This window comes from Nymphaea colorata, chromosome 10, assembly GCF_008831285.2.
Source record: "Nymphaea colorata isolate Beijing-Zhang1983 chromosome 10, ASM883128v2, whole genome shotgun sequence".
NCBI classification, from domain to species: Eukaryota; Viridiplantae; Streptophyta; class Magnoliopsida; order Nymphaeales; family Nymphaeaceae; genus Nymphaea; species Nymphaea colorata.
Window position 1 is genome coordinate 4542285 of NC_045147.1, and position 15991 is coordinate 4558275.

Here is a 15991-nt window from a genome sequence, read left to right on the forward strand (position 1 = left end):
ATTTTTATTATAATCATCAAACAAAATAATGAAAATCATGCTTTACAATATATTTTTCAACGTTCTAGAGAAACCATTTTAATTTGATAATCTTTAAAGGGAGTTTACAATTAAGTTGTGAGTTTGTGAAATATCCAAGTACTAATACACCATCACAAATAGCAATTAACCCAAAGTTTAGGCAATTTAAGGTATATTCTTTTCTTGTATGACATGATATTAAAAAATTCTTCCATGAAGAGTCCATTTTAACTTATTGTACTCTAATTTTGTGATCTTCTTAGAGTAATAGGTGATACACTCATTTCAATGATAGTTTAATAAAAATCATGTTAGATATCAAAATAAAACATGGTTTATCTCACATAAATATATGCATGAGTGTTTGATCTATAGCTTGCTTTTATTTATGCCAGATGGAAAGCATCCAAAAACTGATGCAATAATATGAACTGAACTTTTAGAGAAACCCAACTTTTGGATTTTGTTTAATTCCATAGGGTAATGTAACATCACCACTTATTATACTCATATATGACATGCTCACAAGTTTCTCGAGTCTAAATTCTGCTTCTATAACATTTGTTCTACATAGGTAAATATTATCTTCTAGACTGAGGACGTGCCAATATTTTCCAATTCCTTGCTCCAATACATGGTTATTCATATCCTCTAAAAGAATTTAAAAATAGACATTTATTTAAGAATGAGAAAGAATAATGCAATTCCAGACATTCATCACATAGGGACGCAATCGAACATTGTTTTGACATTTTAAAAGCTAGTTTCCCTAATTCTAAGATACAATTATTGTTGACACACAAACAAATATAGTTATCTCAATCTATATACTATATAATTATATTTGAACCAATAAGATTGATGATTGAATATCAAAAGATTTTGAAGACCATTGGATTCTACCACAATGTCAACTTACAAGAGGATGTCCAATCGAGCACATCTTTACATGCACAATATGATGCAAAAAAACATTTAGAAAATCAATTGCACAACTATAAGATTGATTATGTCAATGGAAGAGATAGATATTAACTATAGCATTTTGTAGTAATTCTTTCTCTTTTCACTTGTTAGCTCTTGTTTCTCAGAAAACTATTTTTCATTTTCGTAATTCATTACCATGATATTAATGCAACTATACTTATTGTGCAATGAAGGTAACGTGAATGTTGCAACACGATGAAAGTAATATGTAGTGAACGGTTACTAGTATTTTTTATTATTATGAATCATGTTGCCCTCAAGTGCAACAATACGGTGGACCGTTATACAAGTTACTTTCCACTTTGAAAGAAGCCACACACATTTTAGGAACTATAATATAAAGAAGCATAAGACAAAATCACAATGCTAAATGTTCTATTTTCTCACTATGTTACTGCTTTTTATTTTATGTTTTTGTACTTAACGAGGCAACATCTAACTCTTAATGCATGTCAACTTGATATGTGTAATGCAACTTGTTTAACACAGCCAAATGAGTACTTCAAATATATGGACCTGCAAACTTTGTGCATGGATTGTGGTGCGGACTTTGTGTATATGGAGTTATTACAAACTTAATGTGTATGAACATGAAGTTAGATAGGATTAGGATTGTGCTTGTGCCTTTGATAGTAGTATGGACACAAGAAATCCATAACTTAACTTGAATTATGGTAAAGTATACTTTACAAATCATGTCTTTCAAAACGACTTCCAAAAGTCAAATTTTTTAAAACCATTTTTTGAAAATCCTAGGAACATTCATGATCAAGAATTAGCCCTAGGTTGACCTATAAATATCATACTAAGGCCTAATCCAGAGTGGCTTCAAATTGTCAAATAAGTCCTTAACCCCATAACTAAAACCCTAGTTGGCCACCCATAAAATCCTAACTTCGGTATTGATGAAGATCAGATATTGAGATCATCTACTCATTCATAAACGGTAGGAAATCAAAGGATCATGCCAAATTTGGATCCAAAACACTGCATCACAATAGATTTGGATCTTAAGAACTCAAGTCATGATGCTATCATTAATGACTTACAAGTTAGACCATGATGGTATGGGATCTTAATGATGCTTGGAGCTCAAACTTGGATCATGATAGTATTGGACCCTAGAATATCCATATCATAATCTATCTTGGATCTTATGATATTTGGATCACAAAGACCATGCATGGTATTCAGATTATGATACTGGACCTTTCTCATTCAATCTGTATCTTCAATCTGTGATCTTGGAACTTAGTCAAAACTTGGCCAGACTATTGGTCTATTAATCATGTGAATGCAATTTGGATCTTAAACCATCCTTTGGTCATAATGTCAGATCTCATTCAGCTTTGGATCATAAAATTGGAACTTAGTATCACCTTCAAATCACATCCCAAATCCCTGAACTAACTAAGAATTCCATAAAATTGGGTATTGGTATCACCTTAAAATCACATCTCAAATCCCTTAACTAAGTAAGAATTCTGGTCCTTGATCCCCTCGACTAAACCCTAGAAACCTAAGGTCTTGAGCATTTAGGTCCTAGGCACATGCATCATACATGATAGTATATGTGCATAGATCTATGACAAATAAGGGAATTGACTATGTCTCTCTCAAAGCTTTTCTGTTCATAAACTCTAATTTCTGATTTTGAATTGAACATTTCTAAAACTAAGACACGTTTGCTTTAATGCATTTAGGATAGATTGATATTCAACACTAGATATTAGATCAACAGTACGGTCTAGTCCTTGTCAGATTAACCCATGGTTGATGTGCCAGAAACAATTAGATTCGTAGTAACAAGTTGGGATCCATCTCTCAAAGTTATCCCACATGATATAATGGAGACAAATACAAGTTTTCCCCAGTCGATAGTCTACATGTGAAACGCAAACTTTGCATGTAAAGGAAATGGTGCCACATTAATAAGTAATCAATGATGCATGCAACAGCACTATTAGATTGAAGGTTCATGGTGGAAGCTCAAGCGATTGCTCCTAACAACTATTTAGAACTTCAAAAGTTTTTGATCCGCGAATAATATAAGCTACATCGGTCAAAGAGACAACGGCTTCAGTGGCTGTGCCAAATATCCACGGGACACGTCCAAGTCTAGTTTGAACTTATAAACAGTAGGCGGCCCTGAAAATTGATAAAAGCAGGTTTGCATACTCCAAAATTTTAGGTTCGTCCATTGAAGGCTTTACAGAAAGAGCCGTGGAAGTTAGCGAAAAGGTCTAGACTTGTGGGACATCTTCTTTCTGTCGTGTTTCTAGTGTTTGGTCTTAAGGACAGACTAAGAGTGGGGGAAGCATTCATATTTGACGTTGTAGCTACTTACTAACTCTGAGTGTCATTTCTCGTTCCCGTTCCCCTCTCCTTTAGGGGCCATTTGATATATCTAAAATCATAGAATTTTAAAATCAAAATGCTCATTTTTTAAGAAATTGAAATTATTAAACAAACAGGGTATTTTGTTTATGAAATTAGAAAACTGAAATATGAAATTTTGATTCCATTCCGAGGAGTTATGATTTTAGAATTTTCATTCTTGAATCAAGATTCCGAACCATCAAACAGCCCCTTAGGGGCACTATTGTGTAAGAAAGTGAGGTGTTGTATCCAGGGGTGGAGCAAGGCCACTTTTGTGAGACATTGTAGACTCAATGGGAAACAGTCAGACAACCTTCTCTTAGCAAACTGCTGTCAACTGGCATACAAGGGGGATTCCAAGCGTCGCCAATTTTTGATTTAAAAGTGTGCATCGGGCTGGGCTTGAACCATCAAATAAAGGCTCGGGCCAGCACAAACCTGACTATAGCTGGACAGAGTTGGCCTCAACCCGACTAGACATATATAATTATGTTTAATATATTTTGTCTTTATATATATATATAAATTTATTGATTCATTTTTTAATTAAGGTCAAGTCCAGCCGGCCTATGCCCTGGTGGTCGGGCTTGGGCCCTGGCTAGGGGCACATGTTCTGGGCTGGTCCGAACCTTCGGATCTGACCGGGTCGGCCTGATCCCCTACCATAGTTTGAGTATGCATAGTAACAACATCAATATAAAAAATATCAGTTTTTCACCGCTTGTTTGTGCAAAGCAGTACTGGAAGAAGACCAACTTTATGCTAAGACCAAACGATTAACACAAATATAATCATACAAATTGCTTGAAAGATGTTAACAATATTAACGATTAAGTTCTTACCTAGTTCCAGCATTAACGGATCAATTAAGACACATGCCTCTGAGGATCAACGTTTAGGAATGCAATAGGCTTGTCAACAATTGGTAGTACTCACAGTCAAGGTTTGTTCTTCCTCTCTTAGTCTTACTTGTGTTTCTGATTACTGGCCATAAATGTGTTGAGGTGTACGTTATCGAATTATAGCCCGAATGACGTAGAGTTCAACCCAAACGTGCTGACATTGTGTTCATTTTCATCTTTCATAAACGTGCTATTGCATGTACTGTTATCATTGCTTGTGGCATGTGAATTGCCATATATCCCAACACATTCTTCAAAGTACCTCCAAGACTTAGCGTTCATGTGCGTTCTTGTATTTTCTTCTACCACGGTATTTCTGCAACATGTCATATAGTTAAATATATATAGAACTTTAACAGACATTCGTGGTAGAAGAACATTGTTCTACTAACCTTGATATAATCTGCCCAAACCTCAAGATCCACATCAATAGTCTTGTTGATAGGATCCCACCCAGACCCACTAGTCTTTAGAATTTCTTTACAGTCATCCATTGTTGGCTTTGCATACTTTAATTTATTTTTTATCTTGTTTTTTGTGAACTCTGGCCCAAACTTCTCAATCATTTTTCTCTCTATGGCAGAGTATGCCTTTGACTTTAGGCCACTGCTTGCTTTCATACCCAGTAATCTAGGCTGTTTAACTAAAATTTGGACTAAGTAGTCCATCTGCGCATCGTTCCACAACAAAGTCCCTTTTGGAAGACCCTGAATCTCCCATAGTTGAAATATATTGAAGGGAACTTCAATGTATAAAAGTTTACAAATAAGATAACATGAAAATTGAAATGAATAAGGTAAGATAGCATGAAGCAAACATTGTTGAGAAGAAAAGTTTGATACGCACAATGACATGGACAATTAAGAGTGCCAATCAAATGGATATAGTTCTCACCAATTATACAAAATCAACCTAAGTAGTCGTCAGGTCCGACAGAATCCTAGTCATAAACCAAAGACTAATTCATTTGAAGACTAAACCAATAAACAAGTTCTATAGTGTTCCCATGTGTCTAGAGTTTATACAGTTCTTTCCTTTGCTATGTACTTCCTTTTCTTATGTTAAGTATTTGTTTACGCTTGTTCACTTGTAAGGGAGCACCCTCCCACCGGTGTAAGTGTCATGTTTGGCGATTCTATGTTTTGGATAGTCGGCATGGGAATCCTTGTATGCGGGTTCGGCCTTTCTATGTAAACAAGTTGAGATTATTCTCATTTCTTACCTTTCTCGTGATGTACAAGTTTTCCAAAATTAATACATTGCGAGTTTTCTTTATTCACATGTCTTTATGCACTTTGCTTCCAAAACGATCTTTGCGCCCCTTTCGATGGTTTGAAGGCTGACGGCAAATAGGTTCTTGTCGTGTCGCACGAACTGAAAAAGTTAACCTGTGACAATAGAGTCATAGGCAAAATACATTCATTAGGTAGTCAATTATGTTGTGGGTGGTTGGACATGTTAACAAGTAAAAAAAGTAGTCAATTATGTTATAGAGTGGATGAAAGAAAGATGAGGGGACATGCAGACTATGCAATTACATGAAGAGGACAAATGAAAATACAAGACGAGTGAGTTGAACATGAATGCCCCATAAGATGCTTTTAGTAAGAAAGTTTATTTATTTCTTTGCTATGACCATGCACAAATAACTGACGCTTTTGGTGTGTGCCACTCTCTAGTTGTCGTTGAAGTGAGAGCTTGAACATGTAACCAAAAGGAGGACAATGTCTAAAGTTATAGATGGTATAAAATGCAAACAACTCAAGCAAATATAGGGGTTCATAAAAATGTATCGGAAAGTGTGCATATAAAAGTTTGAAATTACACTAATGCTCATGTTGTAAATGGCTAAGTTCAACCAGCGCTTTTTATGTTTCCTCATCTTGGCTGCTGATGTAGCTGCAATCCATCAGAGCTTAATTAATTTGCATCCTTTCTGCCGTTTAGAGAAGGAGCAGGTGCTTTTGTCATATGGAGACAACTGTTGGTTCAGATGCTACCTATTCTTGTGGACTCACCCTTCTTTTTTCCCTTTCGTCTCCATCATCGTCAGAATGAATTTTGTATCCATATTTGCATTCAACCTTGTATATTGAGTTCTTGGTCATTTAGAAAAAGAGAAACTATTGTTATTTTTAGTAACTTTAGTGAATTATATTTAAACTGTAACCAATCAAGCTACATGTAAAGCACATTGTCGGCAGTACTCATACACGAGAAAAGTTCATGAGAAATGATAGGGGCAGGTGCTATTTCAAGCCTGTTCAACTTTGTTGTGATATGGACCAGCAAAGAATTGGCTTCAATTTGCTAATCATTGCTTCCAATGGTCATAGTGAAGGAAAAGCTTAATCCGGAGACACCAAATTTCATCACTATTTGTTTTTATTTTGTTTCATTATCTGGTCATGCTAGAGGCGAGCAGAAAAGTTCACAACATGGCTCTGCTATTTCCTCAGTGTGATCTGGTGGAGTTTTCTTACTACAGAAAATCTCCAGTGAAGAACACAATTCGCGAGCACTGCTGGGAAAGGGCCAGTCTCAACCAGTTGAATGGTGAAACACCACTGCATCACTAGCCAACGTAATGTGACAATGTAAACAAGATCAATTATTACCGATCAGCCAAGATGAGGAAACACCAATGGCTGTAGCGATGGGCCCTGTGATCAGTCTGAGCCCAGAGATCAACATGACCTACTTCTACCACTGCTAGAGTCGGTGCGTTTGTCAAGTAGGGAAATTCAAGCTTGATTCATGTATGTACAGTTCGATCCATTCAAAGGGGCGAAGTAAAAATTGAAGCATGATTCATGTTGAGGACTAGCTTAATTCAAGAAGTGAAAAACTGCTACACTTGCGAGAGCAACAAAACACAGAAACAAATGTGACAAAAAACAATAACGAATGTGACAAAACCCATGTATTCTTCAATCCCACCTCTGAAAACAAAAACGAGAGGAAAAAAAATGACATCCTACGAACGACAGAGAGCAAGTCAAGCGAAGAGCACGGGTTCATAGCAACAAAAATGACAACCGCACGCCCAAAAGCGAACGCCCAAAATCGCCGGAGGGCTGAAAGAAATTCCCGGAGGGGAGAAGAGGAAGAGCCCACCTGCGCGGAGGGGAGAAGGGAGGAGCGAACTGCTGCTGCCGGAGCTCTTTGCTGTGGCGGGGAGAAGATCCAACCGAACTGGAGGTGATGCTGGAGCTGCTGAGAAGTACTATGGAGGGGAAGACGGAGCAGAGAAGCCGTGCAGCGGAGGGGCGTAAGCCTGCGAAACAAAAGGTTGAGCAGACCTGCTGCTGTCGAAGCTCTTTCCTGCGGCGGGGAGAAGATCCGACCGAACTGGAGGTGACGCTGGAGCTGCTAAGGAGGAGAAAAGGAAGCAGAGAAGCTGTGCTGCGGAGGGCCGGAAGCCTGCAAAACGAAATGAGCGAGGGCAGTCGGACCTATTGGCGCGGACATTCATCTGCGAATTTCTGTCGGACCTCGAGAATGTCCGTGCTCTCGGTTGCGTGGGGACTCACGGTCGTAACGTTCTAAAAGGACTTTGATCGATCACGATCCGCATTAAAAGGGAAAAAAAAAAAACAGTTAAAAGTAGATCAGAGAGCAAAGGTCTTAAAACAAATTTTAATCGGAGATTTTATGCTTGCTCGCTGGACAAAAGCAATTTCAATTAGCTTAGTAAGAAACTTGGTTAAGTGAGATGAGCTTCACAGCCTTCAACTATGAGAATTTTGAGAACTGTTCTTCGCCTTTTTTTTCTGCTAAAAGTCGGATGCCCACTAAAAGGTAAGCGATCTATTTCGCTTAAGACCAACAGTTATTTATATATATATATATATATATACACACACACAAAACCTTGACTGACTAATGGCAATCTTTTGGTCTAGATACTTGATTTCACTTCATCAAGTATCAGAAAAGACTGGTTGCCAAGGTAGGTGTAGGTTACACGTGGGCAATTGTCCACATGGACTCTCCAAAACTTTTTTTTTTATTTTTATATTGATATTTTTGAGTCATTTTTTTAGAGCCCTTAAATTTAAAATTATATATACCTAGTGTTTCTTAATCAAAATTTTCTGATTCCACCCCTGGTCTTGAAATTGAAACAAGTATAGGTTTTCCTTTTCTTCACAAGATCAGTCTCCTCTATGATCGGAAATTTCACAAAAGACTGGCTTTAATTGTAAGATCTTCCTAGTAAACATGAGAGTAAGTATCAAACTTTATCTGCATAATGAGGGTAGGACAGCTGAGATGCGTGCTTGTCTGGAAAAGGCAATTTGCAAATGCATAGTGCAAATCAAATGTCCTATGTTCAGTATTGGTTTGAAAGGTTCCCTCACTTTTCTCTCCTTCCCTTCCTTTCCTTCTTGCCATTGGCTCTCATGGTCTGTACCAGATGGTGCATGGAACAAATATGAGTGAAAAAAAAAGAAACGTTTTGGATATTTTAATAATTTTTTATAAAAAAAATATTTTTAGACTTTTAACTTTTTCATAACGTTTTTTTAATCTTTATAAAATGGCTCTCATTTGTATTTAGTTAAGGATATTTTAGTCATTACAAACTCCTATACACAATTTTTTATACATGGGTTATGTGCACATAACCAGTTTATTGTCTAAATCTTACTGGTGGAGGCTGTATTGATACAGATCTAGTGATAATATGGATTTGGATCCACATAAGTTTGGCCAATTGATGGGCCAACCAGGCAGGTTATAAGACCTGACCCACTTCCTAATCTCATCTTTATCACGCCTACGTTTTCTTCAAACTATCTTGTTTTGTTTCGTTCTTATCATGGGTGCTTCCTGAGAATCCAGCGTGTCCAGGATAATGGTGAGCTTAGGAAATGGAGGAAATTTACAGGCGGCTTGGGAAGGCGTGCAACGGCAAGACTCGAGAGATCGACCCTTGATGTGTGTCAAAAAGCCAACGGTCTTTTGGCTTTGAAAATGCCTTTTCTCTCCTCTTGGATGTAGAATAACACTTTGGATGCGAACATCGTGGGTACTTACCGAGAATCTAGCATCAGTGTCTCATCGTCTCGGTTCTGCTACCACAGGGAGGATTAAAATATGGAGACGAGTGGTGTTGGGAACTGCATGGAGTAGAAGCCTGAAAAGTCGTTGCAATAAATAATAGGGGACTATTTTGGAGTCGGGTGAAACGCGGCGACTTCAGTTTCAATGCCGTGGAAGAAAAAATTGCAGGATGTAGGGGCAGGAGCGAAGGGAGAGAGTACCCACTACCATGACCTCTTAAAAGAAAACCTTGGGAAGATTTTGTTGCCATCTTCTCTTTCAAGGGAAAGATAGGGGGGAAGGTCCATCTGCTTCCCCCTAAGCCAGTTCATTTTATGTTATTGGCCTCCCTGCATTCCTTTCTGGGTAAGAGAGTCTTCTCAGGCCGCTCTCAATTTCTGCAACTCGTTAGAGAAACAGAGAAAGAGAGAAAGAGCGCAAACGTGGCCTGACATTGTCTTCTTCGTGTTAAAGAGGTACAAGATGGAGTGGAAGAGATATGCTTTGTTCTAACTTTTAGTTCCTTCCATTTTTTCATTAAAAAAAAAACTTCCAATTTTTTTACTTTTCAGATGTAAAGCAAAGACGAGTGGTAGAGTCTTTGAATTAGAGAAATGTTGCTCTTTCGCTGTTTTGCGTGCTTTTGGTGATCTTGATTACGCCATTCATTATATCCCCTTCTTTTGCATCTTTTTCTGTTTGCTTTCCTTTTCCTCTCAAATCTTTCACTCAAGTTCGTCTCCTCATTTTGTTTTTAGCTGTTCGGAAATTTCCGCTGTGTTCTTGTGCTTGATCTGATTTCTCTACTTCATTTTCGTTAGGAAACTTTGCCCCCTTGGTGCATAATGAGTTTCAATAGGTTGAACGGTAAAGCCTGATTGATGATCTTCGATCTGCCCAGGATGGAGGATTTCCTAGGAATGCCTTGTGGCCATGCCATTGTACGAGAATTTTCACTCCGCTGCATAATGAAATCCGCTCTTTATGACTTTATGGCTTCTTGATTTTGAATCATTTACGCATTCTATGGACCTCAAAATTTTTAGGCATCACTTTTGTGCTAACCGATTTTCTCATATGCTTGAACGTATGGATGCATAAGATGGTGCAATGGCAAAACATCTAACTTCGCTGTTTCTTCACCGGTTGCACTCCTCCCTCTATTTAAACATAAGGCTTGAGCTTGGGTATATGAGCAGTGTCGTTCTTGAGCAAGTCCGATTACTATTTCATAAGTCAAAAGGATTTTTTTAATAGTGTCTGTGCTCCCTTTTGGCAACTCCATTGTGATTTTCCTTTTTCTATTCTCAGAGTTGTCAACCAGGTGGTCAATCGTACTTGGTGTGGTTCATGCAAGGAAGCATTTTGTGCTGGACAAACCTCTTCAATCTCTTCGCCTCTCATTCTAGTTTGGAAAACTAGACTCCGATGTTCTTTGTTTCCTATTGGTCGAGTAGCTTGGTCCGCAGACTACACAAGTCAATGAATGCTTAGATTTGTGGGAAGGACCCCCAAATGAATTTTGTCGCATTGGTCTTATTTTACTTGGTATTGCACACCTGTCTTGAATTTGTTTTTTTTCTTCAACCTAGTGTCCAGCTTAAATGTAACGGAAAAAGAAAAGTATGTAGTACATTTAACATTTGGAGAGAGCATGTAAAAACGACAAATGCTCCTAATTTGTAATTTCAGTAATTCTATTAGTCCTGCTTACGTGGAGTTTTTGACCTTTTCTGTAGCAACCTAATTGATAAGTGGTAACAATAAAAGACAAAGGGCATGCTTTGACTATCAGCAGATCTTTCATTAATGAACAGTAGTAGATGAACTTATTGTTGTTTGGCTTTTCAGACATTACCTTGGCTAATTAGAATATGAATAAATAAATAAATAAATAAATATATATATATATATATATATATATATAATCTTCTTTTTTTCCATCTTCTTCTCCCAACTGTCCATATATAGTAAATTAATAGTCTAGATAGTTCCTCATGGGTCTAGCACTATATATATATATATATATATATATATATATATATATATATATATATATATATATATATATATATATATATATATATATATATATATATATATATATATATATATATATATATATATATATATATATATATATATATATATATATATATATATATATAAGAGAGAGAGAGGTGTTTTATCTTTTGTCATAAGCTGAGCCCAATACTTATTTCTTACTTAGATAGTCAGTGTAATAATACAGTATTTTGTCCTTTGCCATTGTCTGATGATGAAATTCGATATGCTCCTTTTATAAGTTTTTTCGAGAAACCCTTCTTTATCAGTCATGAACATGATCAAGTTCAGGTTTCCTACGACTCATTCGTTTAGGTCTTTGCTTTGGATCAGAGTATAAGACTTCCATTTCCTTTTCCCATTCAATTTTTGTGTTTTTGCCGTGTATCAGGGTCTTTTGTTGTTTGATCAGAAAATGCTAAAGGCAACAAGCAAGAGGGAGAACACAAAATCATGCTATGAAAGTCAAATGGTTAAAATCATCTGCCTATGGCTCTTGGTCTATAAATTTCCTTTTCACTGTTACCATTACCATCAAACTGATTCTGGTGCATTCTGAATGAATAGTTAATGATTGTCAAGCTGGAAGCAGGTGTAAGTGGGAAGAATAATAAGCTAGCCAGCTACAGATCACTTTTACTGATATCACATTCTAGAAGTCAGCTTGGTAGATTGAGAGTGAGTGACAAGGAATTGTATTCATAAGTGGTGTATTAAGTTGTCATCCTTCCTGTTGATATGTTATTGTTGAATTTGGAATTTGTATAACTGCCAGTAATTCATCGAAGTGACATTTTTGTCAAGTTCAACAAACATTTGTACCTCTGGAGGATCCAGTGGTGAGGAGGTGCCTTAAGCTGAAACCATAAACCTTTGTAGATTACTTTAAGCTTAAAATTTTCTGAAATTAATTGGATATGCTTTGTCAGAATGCAGAAATTCCTTTTCATGCTACAAAGTTAGAACAAGTTGAAGCTGCAGTCATTGAAGATCACCATCAACCTCTTATTGGTACCAAAGAAATGTCCTTGAGCAACTTAGATGCTTTGTTATGCTTCATGATATGTCGCATACCATCTTAAAAGTGGTCGCAATTTCCTCATAGTTCCAGAGGTAATTGGTTGTGTATGCAATCGTTGACCAGAATATAAAAATAACTAGTAAAAAGTTTTAAATGTCAATCAAGTGGTGATTTTCTATTTCTATATTGCAGGTACATTAAAGAGACAAGCACGTGAGAAGCAAGCAGGTCTTCGTCCTGAAATTTTTTACTTTTGGAAATAGTGGGTGCTTTGTATTGGGAGATCAGAGATGTAACCATGGCACCAACTGGGGGCATATGCAAAGAAGATCCTGAATACTATGCTGCAATTGCAGATTATGATGTATTGACCACAGCTTCAGAAACTGATAATATACAAGGAAAAGCATCCAGTGCATGTGGCAGTAAGATGGGCATGTCTTCAACAAATGGCGTGCATGAGCTACTTGAGTGCCCCGTTTGCACAAGCTTGATGTACCCTCCAATTCATCAGGTTTTGTGCACTATTTTCTTTTGTTCCATGTTGTTCCAGAATGCATGCAACATTTCTGGTTTTAGTGTCAGACGAAGCCAGTGGTATGGATGTGACAAGAAGACTGAGATTGATTGGCCAACTAAGAACATAGGTTAAAGGAAATTTAACATTCTGTATTTTCTTTTATTGGTTTAGTTTGACTCACTTAGCAGTTATAATTAGAAAACAAATGCTTCAAAGGATTTCTTTCAGGAAACTATCAAGAAAATGCCCGGGCACGGTTTTCCTATTTCAGAACCAAAGGTCATAAAATATGTCTGCACAGGATTCTGAAGAAATAAATGTCCTACTCTCTGAGAAGTAAATTTTGTTTTGATTTCCCATCTCTAAATTATTGATTTATCCCTTTTGTTATCTTTTACGCTGAATGCTAGTTCGAACCAATTTCGTGACAGCTTTTTTATTTTGTGATTTTTGCTCAAATGGTACTTATCCCAGATGCATACGATATTCTCACCCCATAATTCTGTATTTTTTGGTCGCACCTTGATCTTTGATATGGCAACTTTATTTTGTAGTTGGTCATGGCTGAAGAGATGAGATTCATAAATTAAGCCATTATATGGCCATAAATTATCTAAATTTTTTGTTGCTATTCACTTTCCTTCTGCAGTGTCCTAATGGTCATACATTGTGTTCAAACTGCAAGTTGAGAGTTCACAACTGCTGCCCAACTTGTCGTTATGAATTGGGAAACATAAGGTGCCTGGCTCTTGAGAAGGTCGCAGAGTCCTTGGAACTACCTTGCAGATATCAGAACTTAGGTTGCCATGACATTTTCCCTTACTATAGCAAGCTAAAGCATGAGCAGCAGTGCAGGTTTCGCCCATATAGCTGCCCTTATGCTGGCTCAGAATGCTCAGTCACTGGTGATATTCCATATCTGGTTGCTCATCTTAAAGATGATCACAAGGTTGATATGCATGATGGGTGCACATTTAACCATAGATATGTGAAATCAAATCCACAAGAGGTCGAAAATGCCACGTGGATGCTAACTGTGAGTTCTTTTGCTTTTATGTGCAACTGAAAATTTTGTATGCTTATTTCTGATCCCTAGCCTTTGTATATTTCTGAAGTCGTGGATTTCCAAATGCTACTGGATTTTATGGGCATTCAGTTGAGGTCTCCTTCTAAAATAAAATGGTATATGCAGTTTGCTACTTGTAAACCAGCTATTATGATTATAACTATCAATTAATCTTTTGCTTTTGCAATAGATAGTCTGTAACTTATCATTTCAGGGTTAATGCCTTTCATGTTTGATATTGAGCATGTTCTGCGCATAATTTTGTTAGGATGCTGAGGAATTGGTTTCTCTTAGGTATCCTCCATGTTGATAAAAGATTCTGAAAGGATAAGTTACTGATCTATTGGAAATACGAAACAGTAGTTGATGACGGTAATCTCAATAAACTGGTTTACAAGTAGCAAACTGCATATAATTTTTATCTTTAAAGGGGACCTCAACTAAATGCCTACAATGGACCATTTTTTATGATATTATATATTGAACATTACTTCCTGTAGTGCAATGCAGATGGCAATGCAATTAGCAACAACGAAGCTAGTGTATTGAGTCTCTTATAAGGAGATCATTTTCATCTAAAGTCTAGAAGGACCTTCATGAATCTGCGCCAGTAATTTCTCTTTTTGCTGTTTGAGATGAAAATTTGGGATGTCATTGGTTTAGATGGGGAGCCCTGAGCCATATTGAGTGTAGCCATGTCGAGGTAGGTTAATTATGAAGATCTTCGCGGCTATGCCGATCATGACCGACTGTTCTCGACTGAATGAAGGAAAGAAAGAAGAGGAAGAAGTGGAAGGGTGAAAAGAAGAAAGAGGTTCATGAGACCTTTGAAATAGACTCAGTTACTATCTCAAGTGTATATATATATAGCATGAACTAAATTTAAGTGTGCTATTTTTTTTTTGATGCAGGTACCAGTAAATTAAGTGAAAAAAGTAGCTATGTTTCTGAAGAAGATTATAGCTCATTTTTTAATTAATGGACTAAATTGTGTAGCATAATCTAAATGAAATAAATAATACTCTTCAAACCGGTTTGTTGATCAAATCGCTCAGTATCTTGACCTATTGTCTCAGGTATTCAATTGTTTCGGCAAGCAATTCTGCTTGCACTTTGAAGCTTTTCAGCTTGGAACTGCACCAGTATACATGGCGTTTCTTCGTTTCATGGGTGATGACAATGAGGCAAAAAACTTCAGTTACAGTCTAGAAGTTGGAGCAAATGGACGGAAACTAACATGGCAAGGTGTGCCTAGAAGTATCCGTGATAGCCACCGGAAAGTTCGTGACAGCCTGGATGGGTTGATCATCCAGAGAAACATGGCACTATTTTTCTCAGGTGGTGACAGGCAGGAATTGAAGCTGAGAGTGACTGGACGCATTTGGAAAGAGCATTGAAGGTACGGCTTATTCTTTCGGCTCGGAAACGAAGAAAGATCTTTCTTTTGCATCTCAGTAGGAGCATGAACACATCATATATATATATGTATATATATATATGTATATATATATATATATGACGACCTGTAAGTTGATCTATTGATAGTTTCTAGTTCAAGACTGAAACTCTATCATCTGAGTAGGTGCTTCACCAAATTGATATTGCAAAATAATGGTCGATATGAGCCTTTATTCAGCTTCGTTCGATGTATATTTCCCTTCTTTTAGGCCGATGATCTTTTGGCCCTGTTTCCTGGACCAAATTGGCCCGTGTCTTTTCAGTGATGCATCTCAACAAGGCGCTGGATCTTGGATTAATCATGTGCTGATTGGATCTTTGGAAAAGTAAAAACTTACATGTGGCTGGAACAAAGCAGAAAGTCCTGAAACAATTGGATGAAAATAAGAATAGTGAAATTTTCGTTTTAGAGGTGTCTTTTGTATGTTTTAAAGAAAATTACCTTCTGATCGCCTGGTGTAAGAAGTGGGGGCTGCAGATGTGCCTCCAGCACATCTAACCTCTTCCTTTTACTTTTTATGGAA

The 15991-nt window shown here is 37.0% G+C and overlaps 1 protein-coding gene across 7 annotated transcripts; it reads left to right on the top strand.

Annotated features, from left to right (window-relative positions):
* The first annotated feature begins 9082 nt into the window (after window positions 1-9082).
* Window positions 9083-15876, top strand: LOC116262586 (E3 ubiquitin-protein ligase SINAT2). 7 transcript variants are annotated; one of them, XM_050080221.1, is made up of 8 exons: window positions 9083-9814; window positions 11794-11874; window positions 11970-12080; window positions 12178-12249; window positions 12332-12515; window positions 12616-12937; window positions 13593-13979; window positions 15086-15876. In XM_050080221.1, exons 6-8 carry the CDS (start codon window positions 12722-12724, stop codon window positions 15404-15406), a joined length of 924 nt encoding a protein of 307 aa, XP_049936178.1. In that variant the 5' UTR covers window positions 9083-9814; window positions 11794-11874; window positions 11970-12080; window positions 12178-12249; window positions 12332-12515; window positions 12616-12721; the 3' UTR covers window positions 15407-15876. The 7 variants fall into 7 exon arrangements, with proteins under 7 accessions (XP_049936178.1, XP_049936180.1, XP_031497925.1 ...); XM_050080223.1 differs by having other exon boundaries at window positions 12339-12515; XM_031642065.2 differs by having other exon boundaries at window positions 11970-12249.
* The last annotated feature ends 115 nt before the right edge of the window (window positions 15877-15991 follow it).

What these genes read in the sequence shown, in the direction of transcription:
- LOC116262586 (XM_031642065.2), top strand. Translation starts at nt 12,722, where the DNA reads ATGGCACCAACTGGGGGCATATGCAAAGAAGATCCTGAATACTATGCT. An exon ending in TGTACCCTCCAATTCATCAG is followed by an intron (nt 12,938 to 13,592) that starts GTTTTGTGCACT and finishes TTCCTTCTGCAG; the next exon opens with TGTCCTAATGGTCATACATT. An exon ending in ATGCCACGTGGATGCTAACT is followed by an intron (nt 13,980 to 15,085) that starts GTGAGTTCTTTT and finishes CTATTGTCTCAG; the next exon opens with GTATTCAATTGTTTCGGCAA.